This window comes from Babylonia areolata, chromosome 14 (genome assembly GCF_041734735.1).
Source record: "Babylonia areolata isolate BAREFJ2019XMU chromosome 14, ASM4173473v1, whole genome shotgun sequence".
Classification (NCBI taxonomy): Eukaryota; Metazoa; Mollusca; class Gastropoda; order Neogastropoda; family Buccinidae; genus Babylonia; species Babylonia areolata.
The window spans coordinates 26,383,747-26,405,375 of record NC_134889.1 but is presented as its reverse complement, the minus strand read 5'-3'; the positions used below and the strand labels follow the sequence as shown (position 1 = coordinate 26,405,375).

The following is a 21,629-nucleotide window of genomic DNA, read 5'->3' as shown; positions in this document are numbered from 1 at the left end:
TTTTTACAGATTATACAGTATCTCACACATAAAGGTTGTTAGCGCACGTAAAAGAAGCCACGGCAACAAAAGGGTTGTCCCTGGTAAAATTATGTATTGGAAAAAAAATCCACTTTAATAGGAAAACAAATACACTTCCAGGCATAAGAGAGAGAGGTGGGGGGGGGGGGGGGGGCGCGACACTCAAAACAAATTATGGTGCTTAGAGCCTCGCCGACCACTAAGGCCATCTCAAGGTTATCGCCACGTTAATACCTACTACAAGTCAAGGGTAAAAAATAAAATAAAATAAAAACTAGTCACCGCTTTAAGCTTTCCACTCAAAGTTTAAAAAACCTTCCATAGTTCAAAACCTTCAAATCTGATTAAAAATGTTCACTTCTTTCAAGAAGTCCATCAGCGTCCACGGAGGGACATCACGAAACAAAGTCTTCAGAGAAACCGCCGTGTAATGTCTGTCAGTGTCTAACGTCATGCAGATCCCAACAGTCAAGGAGGTGCTGCAATGTTGCGACGATAGACATATATGATAATGTGAACATATCTGTATTTGTATTTGTATTTCTTTTTATCACAACAGATTTCTCTGTGTGAAATTCGGGCTGCTCTCCCCAGGGAGAGCGCGTCGCCATACTACAGTGCCACCCTTTTTTTTTTTTTTTTTTGTATTTTTTCCTGTGTGCAGTTTTATTTGTTTTTCCTATTGAAGTGGATTTTTCTACAGAATTTTGCCAGGAACAACCCTTTGATGTCGTGGGTTCTTTTACGTGCGCTAAGTGCATGCTGCACACGGGACCTCGGTTTATCGTCTCATCCGAATGACTAGCGTCCAGACCACCACTCAAGGTCTAGTGGAGGGGGAGAAAATTTCGGGGGCTGTGCCGTGATTCGTACCAGCGCGCACAGATTCTCTCGCTTCCTAGGCGGACGCGTTACCTCTAGGCCATATATCTCACACGTTCCCCCTGGAAAAAAGCAGGCCAAGTTTCGCGTCGAGAAATCTGTCGTGACAAAATGTCACGCAACACAACACAACACAACACAACACAACACAATACAAGACAACACAATCATAATCCTTTTCGGAGCGCCTAACACCGATCGAACTACACAATACAACACAACACAACACAATCATAATCCTTTTCGGAGCGCCTAACACCGATCGAACTACACAATACAACACAACACAACACAATCATAATCCTTTTCGGAGCGCCTAACTCCGATCGAACTACACAATACAACACAACACAACACAATCATAATCCTTTTCGGGGCGCCTAACTCCGATCGAACTACACAATACAACACAACACAACACAATCATAATCCTTTTCGGGGCGCCTAACTCCGATCGAACTACACAACACAACACAACACAACACAATCATAATCCTTTTCGGGGCGCCTAACTCCGATCGAACTTAAACTTCCGGGCAACTCTCGTTAACTAAATCTCTTCAGTTTACAGACAATATCCACAGTAGTGTCCCTTCGTCCAAAGACAACTGATACAGTATTTACCTAAGTATTACAGAACACGTCCCAACTTCCACAAATATGCAACATTGATGTCTATTTGTAGTAAGAAAAAGTTACTGAATTTTGCAAAATTCATTAAAGAAGGTTTTAATGTGTTTCGTTAGGAGCCAGTTTCAGTCCGGATTCTTTGCCACTTATGCCTTAACTGTTAATCTTGACACCGCATCCCGTACATATCCATTTGTAACTGCATGATCATATTTTTTTAATGTCTTTTTTTCTCTTGTACATATCAAACCAATCCCAGTATTACTGGCAAATGGGTGCTGAAATAGCATGCAAATTATTGTGTATTTTATTTTGTTACACCATGTCATTGTTACTACTATGCTCCAACTAACCCCCCAGTTCCCAGTTCAGGCTCAGCTAGTCAGATACAGAGCCGTATTGTAAATCTAAGTTGTGATCTGTGTACTTGTCTATTCCTATTGTATTGTACCAGACTGATGATTACATTTGGACTTTTATTTCATTTTATTTTCCCCCTTTTGTTTCTTCTTTTTAAATTATCTTCGCTCTTCCTCTGTAGCCGTCATCCTGTTATTGTCATGTTTCCTTGTTTCTCTATGACTCTAAAGAGTTAATGGGAATAAACAAACTCTGAAACTTTGAAACTCATGTCAAAAGGTAAAAAGCTGTTGGTGTCTGTGCCCCACTGATCCAAAAATAGGTCCATCTATGACGGGCGCAATAGCCGAGTGGTTAAAGCGTTGGACTGTCAATCTGAGGGTCCCGGGTTCGAATCACGGTGACGGCGCCTGGTGGGTAAAGGGTGGAGATTTTTACGATCTCCCAGGTCAACATATGTGCAGACCTGCTAGTGCCTGAACCCCCTTCGTGTGTATATGCAAGCAGAAGATCAAATACGCACGTTAAAGATTCTGTAATCCATGTTACCGTTCGGTGGGTTATGGAAACAAGAACATACCCAGCATGCACACCCCCGAAAACGGAGTATGCCTGCCTACATGGCGGGGTAAAAACGGTCATACACGTAAAAGCCCACTCGTGTGCATACGAGTGAACGCAGAAGAAGAAGAAGAAGGTCCATCTATTTTTTTTTTAGAGCAGTGGTCTTTTTGCCTCACCGAATCCACTGTGGGTCAGTGCTGGCCTCAGCTTTGCAGTCCCCTCTGTAATGTGATTTTCCGTCCTCCGCCCCCTCCACCACGTAACGGGTGGTGTAGTAGTTAAGGCCGAAGAAGTCTGCGGAGCCTGCACGAGGGCCAGAAGCGACATACATCACTGAGGTGCAGGAAAGGAGGTGGGGGGAGGGGGATGAAAGGGGGGGGGGCGAGAAAGGAGGCGACAGAGGAGGGGAAAGACAAAAATAAAATAAAGCAAGAAAGAAATAGAGATAAGAGAGAGAGAGAGAGAGAGAGAGAGAGAGAGAGGAGGGAGAGAGAGAGGGGGGGAAGGGAGGGAGAGGGGGGAGGGACGGGAGAGAGGGGGAGAGAGAGGGGGGAGGGAGGAGAGAGACAGAGAGAGAGGGAGAGGGAGGGAGGGAGAGAGAGACAGAGAGGAAGGGAGGGAGAGAGAGAAACTACTGCTATTATTTCTTGCACTACTACTACTATTGCTACAATTAAAAAAAATATCTAACAATAATCATCATCATCATCATCATGAAGAAGAAGAAAAGTGGAGGGACACACTTTAAAGGTCTGAAACATACTGTGGTGTGGTTCCAGAAAATCCATGAAAACTACATGGTGAGCATCGCTGAAAACCCTCAAAGCTATAAACACCACTACCACACCCACTGTTGCTGCTGCTGCTGCTGCTACTACGTATAATACTTCTACTACTATTACTAGTAAAACTAATAATAATGATAGAAATTATGATAATGAGAAGAAGACGAAGAAGAAGAAAGTAACATGAACTAAAATAAAAAGTAATGAAATTATTTCTTTTCAATTTATTGTTACACTGTGCTTGTAATTACAAACCACACTCTTCCATTCACCTTCCTCTTTAAAGAAATAAAAACAACTTAAAAAGAAACAAAACGGAAACACACACACACACACACACACACACACACACACACACACACACACACACACACAACCGTCCCCCAGCAACGCCGGAAGAGCAAAGCATACCTTTCACGTAAGCTTTTTCCTCCTCCGTGAAGACCGGCAAACGAGAGTGACCGCCCTTGGCTCGGGCGGCCATGCGTTCTTTCAGGGTGGGCGGGTAGTCGCCGTCCACGAAAATGGGGTGGGCAAGGATACCCAGGGAGAACAGCAGGTAGAGCTCCGCTGCTGACACGTCCTCAGGTCTCTTGGGTTCCGGCGCCTCCGCCCAATCGCTGTTTAGACTGATGCCCACGTGACCTGATTTGAAAGGGCGGCGGATCTCAGTGACTGGTAGAACCTGACCTGAGGAAAGCTACCACACCGTGATGCTATGCCACCACGACCCCAACGACACGGCTCTAAGAACAGCTCTCTCTCTCTCTCTCTCTCTCTCTCTCTCTCTCTCTCTCTCTCTCTCTAATACTCTAAAACCTCTAGTTAGATTATACAAACGTGCTTTGAAATTAGTTTTATTAAAGTCAAGTTCATTAACTCCTAATGATTATAGGTCACTTGATATCCTCCCACTGGAGCTAAAACTAGAATATAATAAGGCTGTTTTTATGCACAAAATAGTTAGCGGCTACGCACCTCCTTCAATTATAAATAACTTCCCAGTAAATAACATAAGACATGTACATAAGTTGCATATACCTCGTCCAAATCTTGATCTTTTTAAGTCCAGCCTAACTTACAGCGGGGGAACGTATTGGAATAATTTACCATCACGTTTAAAAAATATTACTAACCACAACAACTTTAAGCAAAATCTAAAAATGTACCTATTCACAAAAATTGACGTCACCTGAAATCCAACATTGCTTTCGACAATTTGTGAGTTCCCTCTCACTCTCTTTTGAGTGGGTGCATTTGTGTGCGTTTGTGTGTGTGTGCGTGTGTGAGTGTGTGTGTGTGTGTGTATTTCATGATTTTTTTTTCTTTTCTTCTCTTCTTCTTCCTTTTGTGGAATGGCTTTGAATTGTGAAATAATGGTATATTTTGATTGTGTTTTGATTTTGTGCTCATTTTCGCTTTTTTAGCTTTATTCCCTCTTTAGGGCGAGGGCTGGATGTAAAAAAGCATGTTACTTGCTTATCTATCACCCTCGTTAATAAAGATTTTGTCTTGTCTTGTCTTGTCTTGTCTTGTCTCTCTCTCTCTCCGCGACCACGGCCTGAGAAGTCCAACAACACAGCACGACACTGAGTGAGCACCTACTGCCACATTTGTAAATTACCGATGGATCTCTCTCTCTTTCTCTGTCAACTTATATTAAACATTTACCTCGATCTAATATATATATATATATATGTGTGTGTGTGTGTGTGTGTGTGTGTGTGTGTGTACAGTACACAGAGACAGCGAGAGCAAGAGAGAGAGAGAGAGAGAGAGTTTCCAAATTTCAAGACTACAGCTACGAACGACCAACAAACACTCCAAATGCCACACACACACACACACACACACACACACACACACAAACCAAAACCCGTACCATTCTGGTCGCTTTGGAACTTGTCTTGGTACATCCGGTACACTTGAGCATGCGCCCGGATGACGTTGTGCACGCATGCGTAGGGGCCTACTTCCGCCAGATCTTGGCGGCCTGGCGCATGCTCTCCCGATACATAGCCCATGGAGGTGAACACCATCGGTTCGTTGAAGGTGATCCACATCGTCACCTGCGGAATCATGTCACAGCCTGATGAGGTGGGTTTCATCACAAAACTGTGGTTAAAGAAGGGGCAAAGTCCTATTGTAGCACCCTGAATTACTGCACCTTTTTTTACCGCCGGCAATTTTTGTGCATATATGGAACGCTTACGTTAGGAGCCTTTTACAGCCGCCATGGAGGCGGTGATTTAATATTCACTTTTCACAAAACAGTTGTTAAAAAAAAGGGGCAAAGTCCTATTTTAGCATCCTGAATTACTGCATCTATTTTACCGGCAAATTTTTTTGTTGATGTATGAAACGCTGTTACATTAAATGACAGCCTTTTTACGGTCGCCCCAGAGGCGGTGTATTTATATTCACTGTGCCTAAGGCTGGGCATAGGAAAAGTGGATCCCAATCCTCTCCTTCCCAGCACCGCTTTTAACCCTCCGCCCCCCCATTCGAAGTCAGGTACCCGCTCATTCACACGGTCTGGAGGGAGTCAGGAAAATCGGGGTTACCCGCCTTTCTCGGGGGCACAGAACGGCTATGCCGAAACGGGGCCTCTAACCCTGAACGGCCTCTTGTGGTCCACAGCATCAGACGTCCAATGGTTGAGCGATGGATTCAGTGGCCACGGTGCCTTCCCAACAGAATAGTGGGACCGACCAGAGCATTATTTTGTTAAAGTGAACGCGTACTCACGTGCGTGCGCGCGCACATCACACACTCACACACACACACACACACACACCACACACACACACTATTAACTTTCTCCATACGAACGGCGAAAGAATCGACGTTAACAGCGTTTCACCCCAATTACCATCATCAAAATACTGCAAGCGGAAGGCTCTTATACTGAAGAGGTGAATGTTGACAAAGAATACCACAATTCTGACGACGGAAGCTAAAGGTTGGGTCATTCACACACCCACTGGACATCCGAGGGGTCTGTGTAGAGGAGAAGAGAGGACTGGCCGCACTGAGTGAGTTAACCCCCCCCCCCCCCTCCCCCCCCTTCGAAGTCAGGTACCCGCTCATTCACACGGTCTGGAGGGAGTCAGGAAAATCGGGGTTAACCGCCTTTCTCAGGGGCACAGCACGGCTATGCCGAAACGGGGCCTCTAACCCTGAACGGCCTCTTGTGGTCACAGCATCAGACGTCCAATGGTTGAGCGATGGATTCAGTGGCCACGGTGCCTTCCCAACAGAATAGTGGGACCGACCAGAGCATTATTTTGTTAAAGTGAACGCGTACTCACGTGCGTGCGCGCGCACATCACACACACACACACACACACACACACACTATTAAACGAGGTCTCGTATGTGCAGCACACATGAGAGAACCAATGATAACAAAAGAATTGTTGCAGACGGACGGTAAATGAAGCTACCATAACTACTATCAAACGAGCGTACTACTACTGCTGCTACTACTGTTCGGTGCTGCTGCTGCTGCTGCTACTACTACTACTGGAGTGATGACCTAGAGGTAACGCGTCCGCCTAGGAAGCGAGAGAATCTGCCGGAGCGCGCTGGTTCGAATCACGGCTCAGCCGCCGATATTTTCTCCCCCTCCACTAGACCTTGAGTGGTGGTCTGGACGCTAGTCATTCCGATGAGACGAAAAAACCGAGGTCCCGTGTGCAGCATGCACTTAGCGCACGTAAAAGAACTCACTGCAACAAAAGGGTTGTTCCTAACAAAATTATATAGAAAAATCCACTTCGATAGGAAAAACAAATGAAAATGCACTCAGGAAAAAAAATACCAAAAAAATGGGTGGCGCTGTAGTGTAGCGACGCGCTCTCCCTGAGGAGAGCAGCCCGAATTTCACACAGAGAAATCTGTTGTGATAAAAAAAATAAATACAAATACTACTACTACAACCAATACTACTACACACATACACACACGCGCGCGCGCGCGCGCGCTACGTATTACAGTTCTAAGCCGTCAAGTGGCTCTGTGTGATCGGCTGGACTTCAAGTATCAAACACACAGAGACACAACTCGTGTACGTAACAACAACAACAAAAAAAAAAAAAAAAAAAAAAAAGAGGAAAATCTTCTTTCCATCAGGGGGTTTGGGGGGGGGGGCGGGAGCAAAAGAACACGTGCACTGATACTCACTCTGTCGCCAAACGCTTGGAAGCAGGTCTCAGCGTAGTCGACAAAGTAAGGGATGATCTGTTCCTTGGGCCACCCCCCGACCTCCTCCTCCAGCACAAGCGGCAGATCCCAGTGGTACAAGGTCACGCAGGGCGTGATCCCATTGGCTAACAGGGTGTCAATCAACCTGTTGTAGTAAGCCACGCCCACCGGGTTGACTGTGCCATTCAGAGGATCGGGAATCACCCGTGACCAGGAGATTGACAGGCGGTACGAAGTGACCTGTACATATTCAGTGGACAGAGGGACAAGCTTTGTATCACTCCTAGACCCAAACCCCGAAGAACTTGACCTTCAGGGTGTCAGCCCATGAACTCAACTCTTATCATTGTATTGTATTGTATTGTATATTGTATTGTGTTACTCTTTTGTCACAGTAGATTTCTCTTGAGTGAAATTCTGGCTGTTCTCCCCATGGACAGCGCGTCGCTACAGTGAGAGCTCTACCCTTTTTGACTCACTTGTGTAAACAGAGTCTATGTTTTAACTCACTCAGTACGGCCAGTCCTCTCTTCTCCTCTACACAGACCCCTCGGATGTCCAGTGGGTGTCTGAATGACCCAACATTTAGCTTCCGTCGTCAGAACTGTGGTATTCTTTGTCAACATTCACCTCTTCAGTATAAGAGCCTTCCGCTTGCAATATTTTGATGATGGTAATTGGGGTGAAACGCTGTTAACGTCGTCTCTTTCGCCGTTCGTATGGAAAGAGTTAACCCGGTGTTCGGTTGTCTGTGTGTGTGTGTGTGTCTGTCTGTCTGTCTGTCTGTGTGTCCGTGGTAAACTTTAACATTGACATTTTCTCTGCAAATACTTTGTCAGTTGACACCAAATTAGGCATAAAAATAGGAAAAATTCAGTTCTTTCCAGTCATCTTGTTTAAAACAATATTGCACCTGGGGATGGGCACAAAAAAATAAATAATGAAGCCTAATTATATGCAAACTGCATTTACTGTTATATTTATATTTTTTGTATTCTCTAAACTTGGCACTTTGATCTGATATTCTGACCCAACAACAAGAGCAGTCATTATTATCATTTTTTGTTCAAACAGGAACTTCTTTTGCTAAGCATGGAAGTTTTATTTATTTTGCAAACGTTTTGGTGCAGGTAGTAAAAAAAAGGGGGAAATTACTCTGTAATTAATGCTAGGGGACCTGATTTGCTTTAAACTGATCTTTCTCATCTTAAACATTACATTTTGAAATTATACTCAATACATAAAAAGCTTGTGTGTTTTACTCTCAGTCACAAGTGAGTCTTGAAGGCCTTGCCTCTCTTGTTACTGTTTGCAAGTGTATTTGTTTTCCTGTCAAAGTGGAGTTTTTCTGCAAAATGTTTGCCAAGGACAACCCTTTCGTTACCGTGGGTTCTTTTACGTACGCCAAGTGCTTTCCGGCTTCACACGGGACCTCGGATTATCCTATCATCCCGGAGGGGGAGAACATAATTATTGGCGAGAGTGGGGTTCGAATCAGTGGAGCTCAGATTCTCTCGCTTCCTCGGCGGACGAGCTAACACTCCACTGTTCTTGCAGTGTGTGGAGGAGGGGGATAGAGGAGGTGCAGGGTAATGTGGTGTGTGTGTGTGTGTGTGTGTGTGTGTGTTGGAGCTCATGTACTTTTATGTGTATTTGACTGTGCTTTCATATCTGTGGAACTGCATGTTTGGTGCATATCTGTTATGCATGTGTGGGTGTATGTGTGAATGTTTGTCTTCATGTTTTACATTTATTTGCTTATTTATCATCATTGTTGTCTTTTTTTCTTTTCTTTTATTACTACTACCTTTTTTATATTATAATTATTATTTATTTATTTATTTATGTAAGCTTATCTATTATTTATTCACCTTTTTTTTCTTCTTTTTTTTCTCAAGGCCTGACTAAGCGCGTTGGGTTAAGCTGCTGGTCAGGCATCTGCTTGACAGATGTGGTGTAGTGTATATGGATTTGTCCGAACGCAGTGACGCCTCCTTGAGCTACTGAAACTGAACTGAAACTGAAACTGTTCTTGCAGTCAACGGATCTGGCCCCAAGTATCTTTCTGAACTCCTCCATCTCGCCAGCTCCGTTCTTCCTCTGATACTCGACTTCTCAGGATACCTCACGTCAGAAGTAAGACCTATGGACACAGACCGTTTTCTTTTCAAATAGCCAAAGACGTGAAACAAGCTCCCTGATAACCTCCGTCATTCTGATTCCCTCGCATCTTTTAAATCTCGTCTCAAAACTCACCTTTTCCCTCAGCAATAAGTTCAGGTCCACTTCCTTTGCGTTAGGTGTGCTTGACTATGTGTGTATACATACGTATGTATACATAACTACATGCATGTACATGAATGTGTATTGTGTGTGCGTGTGTTTATGCAAGTTTGTGCCTGCCTATGTGTGCGTATGTGTAAGGGTAGCTGTTCGATACACATGTATGTTAAAAAATGTATGTATGCAGTGTGTGTGTGTGTGTGTGTGTGTGTGTGTGTGTGTGTGTGTGTGTGTGTGTGTAGTCACATTTTGGTGTGTGTATGTAACATAGATGTAATGTTTTATGTTAACAAAAGCGTTTTTGTAAAGCACCTAGAGCAGATTTCTGGATAGTGTGCTATATAAGTATCCATTATTATTATTATTATTATATTACTCCCCCAGGTCTCGCCTTTGGAACGCCAGATGGATCTCCCACCCGGACAGACATACAGTCAGAGTTCCTATCACCCCCCTTCCAACAACGAAACATTCACCAAACTAAGACCCCAGCCTTGAACAATTTGATCTTAATGGCGCTAACCAATAGGTCGTCAAAACTCCATTCTACTGTATAATATTGCCTGTGTGACCAACGGACTACTGCAGGGAAATCGTCATGACTGAACTTATGAACAACCTGATCGTTAAGGGCGAAATGTGGTAAGTCGTTTAACTAAACTAACCACCAATATCACATACTTATTTCGACTTGATAGTTGTGTACTAGATTCTCGGAGCTCGCGCGTGTGTGTGTGTTCTTTTGAATAACGTCTTTTCACTGTAAGTGATATTAGACGAGGGTAGGAAAAAATCGAGGGGTTGGGGGGGGTGGGGGGGGAGAGACATTACTGTGTACGCATGCGAGTAGGTGAAAGTGTGTGTGTGTGTGTGTGTGTGTGTGTGTGTGTGTGTGTGTGTGTGTTTGGAGGGGATGAGTTTGTCCATCATGAAGCTGTTCGTAAGTAATTCTATGGGACATGACATAAGATACTATATTTGAATATCAGAGGGAGATGGGATGGGTCTTTCATTGATTTCCGTTGCAACACACACACACACACACACACACACACACACACACACACACACACACACACACACACACACACACACACACACACACGCCGTGGGGAGCGAAGGGTGCACGAACCAAGTCACCACAACGAACAACATTAATACCACAGTTTAACGAAGTGGACAGAAGGCAAATCACATACCCCCAACTGTTTCATCAAGATGACGTCATCCTCAAACTTGTGATAAGAATCACAGGCTACGTCACCGTTGCTGCCATCAGACACGTGACCACCCGCGTGGGTAAAGGCGTCCCAGATGCTCTGGCCTTTACCTGATAAACACAACACAACACGGGCACCTGGATCTTTGCAGTCATTCGGAGCTGACCACAGAGTGCTTTGGGATCAAACAACCCAAAACGATAGGACAGAATGGTTGTCCCTCGTCCCTCGATGTCACGGAAGGCGTAGCTATCAATGCACACGGGAGTGGGCAGGCTCTGCGGGCCACATCTGGATCTGCAGCCCGGAACTGTGAGCACACAGGGCACTGGATTTGTATTTGTATTTCTCTTTTTATCACAACAGATTTCCCTGTGTGAAATTCGGGCTGCTCTCCCCAGGGAGAGCGCGTCGCTTTTCTACAGCGCCACCCTTCTTTTTTTTTCTTTTTTTTTTCTTTTTTTCCTGCGTGCAGTTTTATTTGTTTTTTCCTATCAAAGTGGATTTTTCTACATAACTTTGCCAGGAACAACCCTTTTGTTGCCGTGGGTTCTTTTACGTGCGCTAAGTGCATGCTGCACACGGGACCTCGGTTTATCGTCTCATCCGAATGACTAGCGTCCAGACCACCACTCAAGGTCTAGTGGAGGGGGAGAAAATATCTGCGGCTGAGCCGTGATTCGAACCAGCGCGCTCAGATTCTCTCGCTTCCTAGGCGGACGCGTTGCCTCAAGGCCATCACTCCATCAGCACAGAAGTTCTTGACAATAAACATTAAAAGGGAAGATAGGGTCGGTCCATTGTTATGATACAAGTGACAGATCTTTTATTCATTTGTTTTTTTTTATGTATTAGGTTAAGATAGAGGAGGAAGAGAGAGAGGATGGGTGACAGAAAAGCTTCAATATGCTGCTCTGTGGCCACGTTCTCTGCTGCCTGAGCCTTGCAGCGACGTTCCTCTTCAAGTCCCTTTGACGCTTATAATCAACTCAAGTGTTCTGCACCAGTATACTCCGCCCTGCACTGTGTTGACAACTTCAGCAAGGGTCGTCTTTATATCCGGTTTCCGTGAGCGACCTCTGTTTCTCTGTCCCTGCGGTAGTTATCCGAACAGCAGCTGATTCGAATTGTAGTGGTGGTCCATTCTTCTGTCATTTCCTGACCAGCGGGGGAGACAGTGACTTCAGGATCATTGTTTCATATCTGTGAAACTGCATGTTTGGTGCATATCTGTTATGCATGTGTGGGTGTATATGTGAATGTGTGTCTTCATGTTTTACATCTATTTGCTTATTTATCATAATTGTTATCTTTTTCTTTCTTTTTTTTTTATTGTTATTATTATGACTACTACCTTTTTTTCTTTTTTTTATAATTATTATTTATTTATTTATTTATTTGTGTAAGCTTATCTATTATTAATTCACCTTTTTTTTCTTTTTTTTCCCCTCAAGGCCTGACTAAGCGCGTTGGGTTACGCTGCTGGTCAGGCCTCTGCTTGGCAGATGTGGTGTAGCGTATATGGATTTGTCCGAACGCAGTGACGCCTCCTTGAGCTACTGAAACTGAAACTGAAACTGTCTCTGGCCACAGAAACAGACTTCGTCCTGTCAAAAACTTCTCTCTTTTTTTTCCTTTTTTTGTGGGGCCTCCATCCTCCTCTCTTTTTTCCCACATCTTTCTTTTTCTTCTTTCACAAGCTCATATTTACCTTTCATGCACCACTTTGCCCCACACACCTTAACTAATCACTTTCATTCTTTCCCCTATTGTCTGGCGCAGCAACTGCCCCAGTGTGTCTTGAGGCATGCATTTTAAGAATTCGATGTCTGTGTACATTTGCCAGGGTTTTTTTGATGTTCTAGTATTCTGATGTATGCATTCTAAACATGTATGACAAGTGATTACATCTGTCTGGGTTTATTGTTGCCCTAGTGTGAGTTGTTTGTTTGATATTGAAGCTTTTCTGTCATCCATCCTCTCTCTCTTCCTCCTCTATCTTAACTTAATACATAAAAAAAAATGAATGAATAAAAGATCTGTCATCTGTATCATAACAATGGACCGACCCTATCTTCCCTTTTTAATGTTTATTGTCAAGAACTTCTGTGCTGGTGACTTTGAGCTGACGTCCCAAGGATGGAGCACAGTGCCCATTCATGGATCAGCACAAAGGAAACCTGGTGGCGACCTTCATGGCAACATCGTCATCATTCTCAACACCGTTTATCCTTAAACATATAAATTAATAAATGTTTTATAATTACATACTTATGGCCTGACCAGCGTGTTGGGATTATGCATGGGTCAGGCATCATTTTTTTTTAATGTAAGCAGGTGTGCTGTAGCGCATATGGCTCAGAAGGCACGCTTTGATGCCTCATTGAAACTCAAAATAAATAAACTGACGAGTAAATCACAACCTTCTAAGTCATTTAGTCGTGGCGGGTCGAAGGCTTCATGTCGACATTCTGCAGCCGTATACACAAAGAACCAAATGAACAGAGAAACAAACAGAACGTGCCGCCGTGGAGAAACGGAACAGCTTCGCGGCCTGACGACTGGGAGGATGTGGGTTCGAACCCAGTCAGACGGGCGCAATAGCCGAGTGGTTAAAGCGTTGGACTTTCAGTCTGAGGGTTCCGGGTTCGAATCTCGGTAACGGCGCCTGGTGGGTAAAGGGTGGAGATTTTTCCGATCTCCCAGGTCAACATTACGTACAGACATGCTTGTGCCTGAACCCACTACGTGTGTAGTATACGCAAGCAGAAGATCAAATACGCATGTTAAAAACCTTGTAATCCATGTCAGCGTTCGGTGGGTTATGGAAACAAGAACATACCCAGCATGCACACCCCCGAAAGCGGAGTATGGCTGCCTACATGGCGGGGTAAAAACGGTCATACACGTAAAAGCCCACTCGCATACATCGAGTGAACGTGGGAGTTGAAGCCTACGTACGAAGGAAGAAGAAGAAGAACCCAGTCAGAAGTAGGGGTTCTTGGTTCGTTTTTGTTTTTTCGGCCCATAGGTAGGCTTCTACCCGATGAGTGTCCCATGGACTGCAATGGGAAACCGACTAGGACCACACAACCAAGGGTCATTCACATCACAGGTGCGTCTTCGGGATTACTTTCCAAGTTGCTGGCCAACACTGCAGCTCTCTCTCTCTCTCTCTCTCTCTCTCTCTCTCTCTCTCTCTCTCTCTCTCTCTCGCCTGGTTATTAATACCGCTTAAATACTTCAGAAGCCCATCATTGTCCAGACTCTCTTCTATCTTAGCTAGCGAAAATTCAGAAACAATCTGGAAACTGTCAATGTATATCTATAAAGCACTAACTTTGAGGAAAAGAATGCCTTAATGATATGTAAATGAACACGTCGCATGCTACATTTTGCTGTGACTCCTGTTGTTATGGGCCAGAGGCCTGACAATTAAAACATTTTTTGACTTTGACTTTGACTTTGACTCTCTCTCTCTCGCCTGGTTGATGGCCGGGAAAGAGGTACAAAAACGGAAGCGTTGAGTCTACAGCCTTGTCAGAGAGTCCTTAACCTGAATGGTAACCTCCATGGCAACAGCATCATTCTTATCACCGTTTAACTTCAAACATGGAAGAAAGGAAACAGAAAAGATAAAATACTCAAATCATGTGGATTTTCAAGCCCCGCTCTTGATTAATAGTGAAATTCAATAACGAACATTAATCAAAATGAAGAAAATAAAGCAAGAAATAGACAACAGCATCAGTGAATGAAACTGAACTGAAATAACTGAATTTGTTGAACATGCTGACAGACAGGCAGACAGACAGCCGGACAAATGAGCGAACGAACCGAGATGACACAATGTCAGTCCTACATGAAGGTAACAATGACAGTAAAAAGCAAGGTGTGTGCGTGTGTGTGTGTGTGTGTGTGTGTGTGTGTGTGTGTATGTGTGTGTGTACGCACGCATGCGCTTTAACCATTAACAACAAATGAAACACCAAAATAAAATAAAACCAATATGAAACAAAAACTGAAGAACAAAGCAGAACTGAAATCATCAGTTTACAATCACCAGTACGCCGTGTAACACGCCGGGGACATTAAACAAAACTCCACTAAATAAAATAAAAGGAAACACCATTCTAAAAACTAAAATAAATAATCCACTAAATGAGTTTTTTACAGGAATGACAAGCTCAAAGTGATCGTCGTATCAACAACCCACCTCCATCACTCCACGCCCCTTCTATCTGATAGGCGGCTGTGGCGACGCCCCACACGAAGCCCTTGGGGAAGTGACGTCTTTTGTCCTCTGACGTCATGTTTGTCCTGAACCCAGTTTCTGGTTAAAAAGAGATAAGAAGAATAGGGAATTATATGTATTCATATTTAAAATGTTACGACAAATTCATGCACAGAGCACATTCGGTTTCAGTGCTTTAGTTAAAAGAGAGAGAGAGAGACTGAAAGGGGGGGGGGGGACTGATTTTTTTTTAAAGTTTCAGTTTCAGTAGCTCAAGGAGGCGTCACTGCGTTCGGACAAATCCATATACGCTACACCACATCTGCCAAGCAGATGCCTGACCAGCAGCGTAACCCAACGCGCTTAGTCAGGCATTGAGAAAAAAACAAGAAAAAAAAAGTGAATAAATAATAGATAAGCGTGCATAAATAAGTAAATAAATAAATAAATAAATAATTACAATATAAAAAAAAAGGTAGTAGTAACAATAATAATAATAATAATGAATGAATAAATAAGACAACAATGATGATAAATAAGCAAATAAATGTAAAACATGAAGACACACATTCACACATACACCCACACATGCATAACAGATATGCACCAAACATGCAGTTTCACAGATATGAAAGCACAGTCAAATACACATAAACGTACATGAGTTGTGTTTTTTTAAAGGACAATCACAAGAATGATTAATGGGTTAAGTGTTGGGGGGGGGGAGGGGGGGGGGAGGAGGGAAAGGGGAGGGGGTAGAAACAGGACGAAACAAAGTAAAGAAGGGATGCTTCACTGAATAATTAGCATTGATTTTGCTGTGTCTGCGCGGCCTACAGGCATAATTCGTGTATTATTGTTTATGCATCGTGTGTGTGTATGTGTGTGTGTGATGTGTGTGTGTGTGCATGTGTGTGTTGGTGTGTGTGTATGTGTGTGTGTTGTTGTCATGTTGTGTGTGTGTGAGAGAGAGAGGGAGAGAGAGAGAGCGCGTGTGTGTGAGAGAGAGAGAGCGTGTGTGTGTGTATGTGTGAGAGAGAGAGAGAGAGAGAGAGAGAGTGTGTGTGTGTGTGTCCGTGCATGCGCACGCGCATGTGTGTGTGAGAGTATGTGTGGGGGGTGGGGGGGAGGTTGTGCGTGTATGTCCGTGCATGCGCACGCGTGTGTGTGTGTCAGTGTGTGTGTGTGTGTGTGTGTGTGTGAGCGTGTCAGTGTGTGTATGTGTGCGTGTGTTGCGTGTGTATGTGTGTGTTTCTTTAAAGTCTTTTCACTCTGTGTGTGTGTGTGTGTGTGTGTGTGTGTGTGTGTGTGTGTGTGATATTTCAGAAACGTCTTAACTGTGTGGTCAAAACTGGGACTAATTGACACCCGATTGCAAAACACTCCATTAAGCAAAGAGGGCTTGGAGCCTCCAAGAGTGAGCGTGGTGCGGAGAGGGGCGGGGGGGGGGGGGGGGTCTTGTGTGAGTGGGTCATTATCTTTTTGCATCATATCGTTTCAGAATAGAAAAATACAGCCCTGATTGTTCCTATAGTATAGTGAAAAAACTGCATACAATCCTGATCATTGTCTTGACATGAGCCACTGTTTACGAAAATGACGAACGAAATAATAATAAGCTTGACCGATGGAAGGGAAACAACAACTTATTCACCCATCTTGTTGCTCACTGGGTTCTCTCCCCTAAAGACCATTCAGCTCAGTGGTGTACGCCCATGGACCTAATTTTACATCCGCGGTATGTATCACATTCGCAAACAGCGATTGTATGAATGAGTGAGTGAATCCGTTATCTTATCTAATTTTCTTATGGTCATTGAGTAACTCAATGATGGGGAGGGGGGTGTTGTTTTGTTTGTTGGTTTTTGTTTGATTTTTTTGTTGTTGTTTTTATCCAGCCATCGACTGCCTCACCAGCACTTTTGAGTTTCTGTAAAGGTAAGTGCATACAAAATTCTGCTGCCCGACTCGTCCTTAGAAAGAAAAGATCTGAGCACATCACTCCTCTTTTGCAACATCTCCACTGGCTTCCTGTCTCACAGAGTCAGGCATCTGCTTGGCAGATGTGGTGTAGCGTACATGGATTTGTCCGAACGCAGTGACGCCTCCTTGAGCTACTGAAACTGAAACTCACACAGATTAAAGTACAAGATCAGCACTCTATGTTATAAATGTATTCACAAATCTGCCCCTTCCTATCTCTGTGGCTGCCTTCACCTCTACACTCCATCTCACTATCTACGATCGGCTTCAGATCCATTCTGTTTACGCATACCCAGATTCAAACATTCGACTGTTGGCCGCCGTTCTTTCTCTGTCTCTGGACCTTGCAATTGGAATGAACTTCCTCTTTCGCTTCGTCAGGTCTCCGCACTCAGCTCTTTCAAGTCTGGCCTTAAAACCCACCTCTTCTCAAAATAGCCTCCCTTCCCTGCCTCTTCCTTGTCTTCAGTTTCTCCAGTTTTAGAGTTATGCATGTGTGTGAATGACTGGTGCGAAAGCGCTTTGATTTGTCTCTGCACAAGATTCAGCACTATATAAATACCATTATTATTAGTAGTAGTATCATCATCATATTCATCATCATCATCATTACCTGCTCTTTTTCTTTCTTTCTTTTTTTTTCCAACAGATGTGGTGTATATGGCTTATATAGACCAGTACGTACGGTTTGACACCTTCTTGAAACTGAGACTGAAACATCAAAAGAAAGAAGAGGGCGGGGTAAAAAAAATAAAATAAAATAAAATAAAAATTTTAAAAAAGGAGAAAAGAGAGAGTGATGAAGAACACGACTGAACACTGAAAAAGATAATTTAAAAAACTCATTTTCTCGAAACAACATTTACATTATAAACCACTGATGCATGAAAAGATATACTGACATATCAAAACTAAGATATACTGACATATCAAAACTACCTATCTATTGCCTCACCTCTCTTTTTCTCCTGCATGTACACACATACATACACATCGGCATGCGCACATGCATTCACACACACACACACACACACACACACACACACTTTAAGTGACAGACAGACAGAGACACAGAGACCATGAAAGGCAGAGAGCGGAGAAAGGATATAATTATTGCAGCTCTCTCAAAATGAGATGCCACACTAAGGGAATTAAACGATACACTGCAATCGCCTCCGGCATAATTAAGAGTTGTTTCCCTTGCACCTTTCCACGTCCACAAATTCGCGACTTCTTTACGTTTTATTTTCCCCCATTTCCTTGTCCATTTTCTGTACGATGAATACTGCTTTAAGCATCTTACTTTTAATTTTACATGGTACTTTTATAAGTAAGGTTAATCCTCCAACAATACTCACCGGAATCGCAAATCAGATTTCCAGTGCTCACGAAGGATGTCACAGTGGGGCGTGTCAAGAGAAAAATAACAAAAAAACTGGAGTGGAGATTATACAAACAGTCTCCTAAATTACTGGAGCTATATGCACGGTACAGTTCGTGTGCATCGCAATGCAGGCATGAATTACATCACAAATAACATTCATTTGGTCTGTGTCATCCATTCTTAGTGGATAAAATGACACCGTCACAACCTTTTACTAACATAACATAAAATGTAGTGGCCCCCAAAAGGCCGGAGTCACACAGTACAAGCATGACCATGATGTAACAAAATTAACAAAATGTCTGAAATTGATCAATTAAGCTACTTATATATGTCAGATGAGATGCAAAGTTGATAAAATGAAACTCATCTCAACATACAATGGGCCTCAAAAGTCATCAAAATTTCTGGATTCAATATGTGGTGAACGCTCACAACTATCTATCATTGGCCAACCCTTTGTTGTCAGAAAGACTCAAAGGAACTGACCAGAAAATCTGGTTTATTTACAACTCAAATATATCTGGGGGATGTTGAGAAAGGAATTTTTTAGGTGCTTTGATAGTCGTGGTTCTGTTGATTTTATCACGCAAGAAAATGTCCACTGTTACAGTGTTAGGCTCAAGACAAATGCAACACATGGAATTTCAGCTTCAATCGATGTGTTTTAAAGATATCAAGGTGAGGTTTGGCTTTTCATTAGTCTGTTCAGACATATAAAATGAACTTCATGATACTTTTAGTATCTCAAATGAGGCAAGACAGCAGCAGGGTTAGTTTTCCTGTTTTCGGTCACTATTCTCATGTGATATTTTGCAGTTTATTTTGCAAAGTCTTAACCCAAACTTTTTTCTTTCTCATGTGCATATTATTCAACATGTGCACCACATGGACAATCAATCATCACACCAGAACATGTTTTCCTGTATAATCTATTCACTGAAGTGAGTGACCCCAATGATGACCAACTCTGAATACATCATGTTTGTACACAATTTGCATACATGTATACAGTGTCTATTCAAATGTGTGTTTTGGGGGTTGGGGGGGGGGGAGGGTGCGTGTGCATTTGTGTGTGAATGGGGTGAATGTGTGTATGCTTAAGTCCATTGAGTTTTGGAGAGTAAACTACACACAGATGTATAAAACTACATGTGAGTTTCGTGCAAACATACTACATGTATATGTATGTGTGAATTTTTAACATTTCAGGAAACAGTGTTCTACTGTGCCTTTATCATTTTCAGTCTAACAGATTGTTAACTCATTATAATTCTATTGGAGAATTTATATTCATAAACGTTCCAAGATAAATACTGAAGTAAATATAAAGCCAAAAAATCTCTGCACAAAACAAGAACATGATATATCCTGCTCACTAAGCATCAGTCTCCTTTGTGAATTAATGCAGTCACCAGACCCACAATGATCAAATATCTAATTTTATTTACAGCTGTCACCTTTTATGGGAAGAAGACTGTGAAATAATCTAACTGAGGCCTCAAGGATATAAATATTTTAATGCCATCTCATTCATTCAATATATCATGCACTGAGCTAAAATAGATAGCAATATGCAACTCAATGGCATCTTGCTTGGGATGAGTTCTTTTCTTAATTTCAGTAAAATTCCACAAATAATGCCAATGGGAGTTGTGTTTGCTTTTTTTTAAATCAGTGTTTAAATACTAACATAACAAAGTATTCTAACACAAACATCTACTAACACACACATCTAACACACACATACATATATACATGTGTGTGTGTGTGTGTGTGTGTGTGTGTGTGTGTGTGTGTACTATACCAATGTAGCTGCAGAAAATAGGTGACAGATCCACAAAATCAACAACCAATGGTTGTCCCCATTGTATTTGTACCTCATCATCGTAAATCAAATGTGCCCTAAACTTGGAGGTGGTCATCAATTGTGCTTATCAAAACAATAATGAATCTGCCACAATGAAGTGACAGAATAAATGTTCGTCACCTCATAATGTTCCAGTTTTTATTTGACAAACACTGTTCCTACAAAATCATGAAAATGCAGTTGTTCATAATTTTTAATCACAATGCCAAAGAGAAACTAACCAGCAAATCATTATAAACATACACACGCATGCAAGCTGGAGCGAATGAATAAGGAAAATGTCAGAGAAATTAATGTCAGTAATTTGAGGGAATCACCAGCCCAAGGGGCCAGCTCCAAACCAAAACCAATGGATATAATATACAATGTAAAATTTGAATGGAATCAAAAATACTGTGCATGATTTGGCAGTATATATATATATATATATATATATATATATATATATAGATAGATATATAGATATATATAGATATATAGATATACATATATGTATATGTGTGTGTTGGGGGGGGGATTGGGGGTGGGAGGGTATGAATGAGTGTGTGGAGGAGGTGGAGCAGTGGGTGCAGGGTAATGTGGGAGATGGTGTGTGTGTGTGTGTGTGTGTTGGGGCTCATGTACGCTGTCCATTTGTTTGTGCTTTCATATTTGTGAAAATGCATGTTTGTTGCATATCTGTTATGCATGTGTGTATGTCTGAATGTGTGTCTGCATGTTTTACATTTATTTGCTTATTTATCATTATTATTGTCTTTTTATTTATTCTTATTATCATCGTCATCATTATCTTCTTTTTTTTTTTTCGTCTTTTTTTCTTTTTTTCTTTTTCTCAAGGCCTGACTAAGCACATTGGGTAACGCTGCTGGTCAGGCATCTGCTTGGCAGATGTGGTGTAGCGTATATGGATTTGTCCGAACGCAGTGACACCTTCTTGAGATACTGATACTGATGGTGCTAGTGGCGGTGCATAAAAAGGGGTAATCACTTTAGCATCCAAAATTCCTGAGCTGAATTTAGGATGCTAAAGTGGGATTTTGCCTGGAAAAGGCATCAAAAGCAAACACCGTGACAGAATTTCGCATAACTTACATTCCACAGAATTCTATTCTGCATATAAACATCAAAATATCAATGATCGGTGAGAAATTTCAGCTCCATTCCAGATATTACAAAGGGAGACAAGTCTTGTGACACGAAAGCCGCA

General features: G+C 42.6%; 1 protein-coding gene across 3 annotated transcripts in view; it reads right to left on the bottom strand.

Moving 5' to 3' along the window:
• LOC143289951 (cytosolic beta-glucosidase-like) overlaps positions 1–21,629 on the bottom strand; it is a 196,243-nt gene that overhangs the window by 3,716 nt on the left and 170,898 nt on the right. Inside the window, exons 1-7 of one of the 3 annotated variants that reach the window (XM_076599216.1) lie at positions 21,515–21,603; positions 15,168–15,284; positions 10,931–11,061; positions 7,428–7,688; positions 5,125–5,311; positions 3,654–3,887; positions 2,634–2,760 (exon numbers count right to left, since the gene is read on the bottom strand). In XM_076599216.1, coding sequence (XP_076455331.1) covers positions 2,634–2,760; positions 3,654–3,887; positions 5,125–5,311; positions 7,428–7,688; positions 10,931–11,061; positions 15,168–15,264 — 1,037 coding nt within the window. In that variant the 5' untranslated portion in view covers positions 15,265–15,284; positions 21,515–21,603. Of the gene's footprint in view, positions 1–2,633; positions 2,761–3,653; positions 3,888–5,124; positions 5,312–7,427; positions 7,689–10,930; positions 11,062–15,167; positions 15,285–18,526; positions 18,589–21,514; positions 21,604–21,629 lie in introns of those variants that run through there. The other 2 variants (XM_076599215.1, XM_076599217.1) reach the window with 2 other exon arrangements.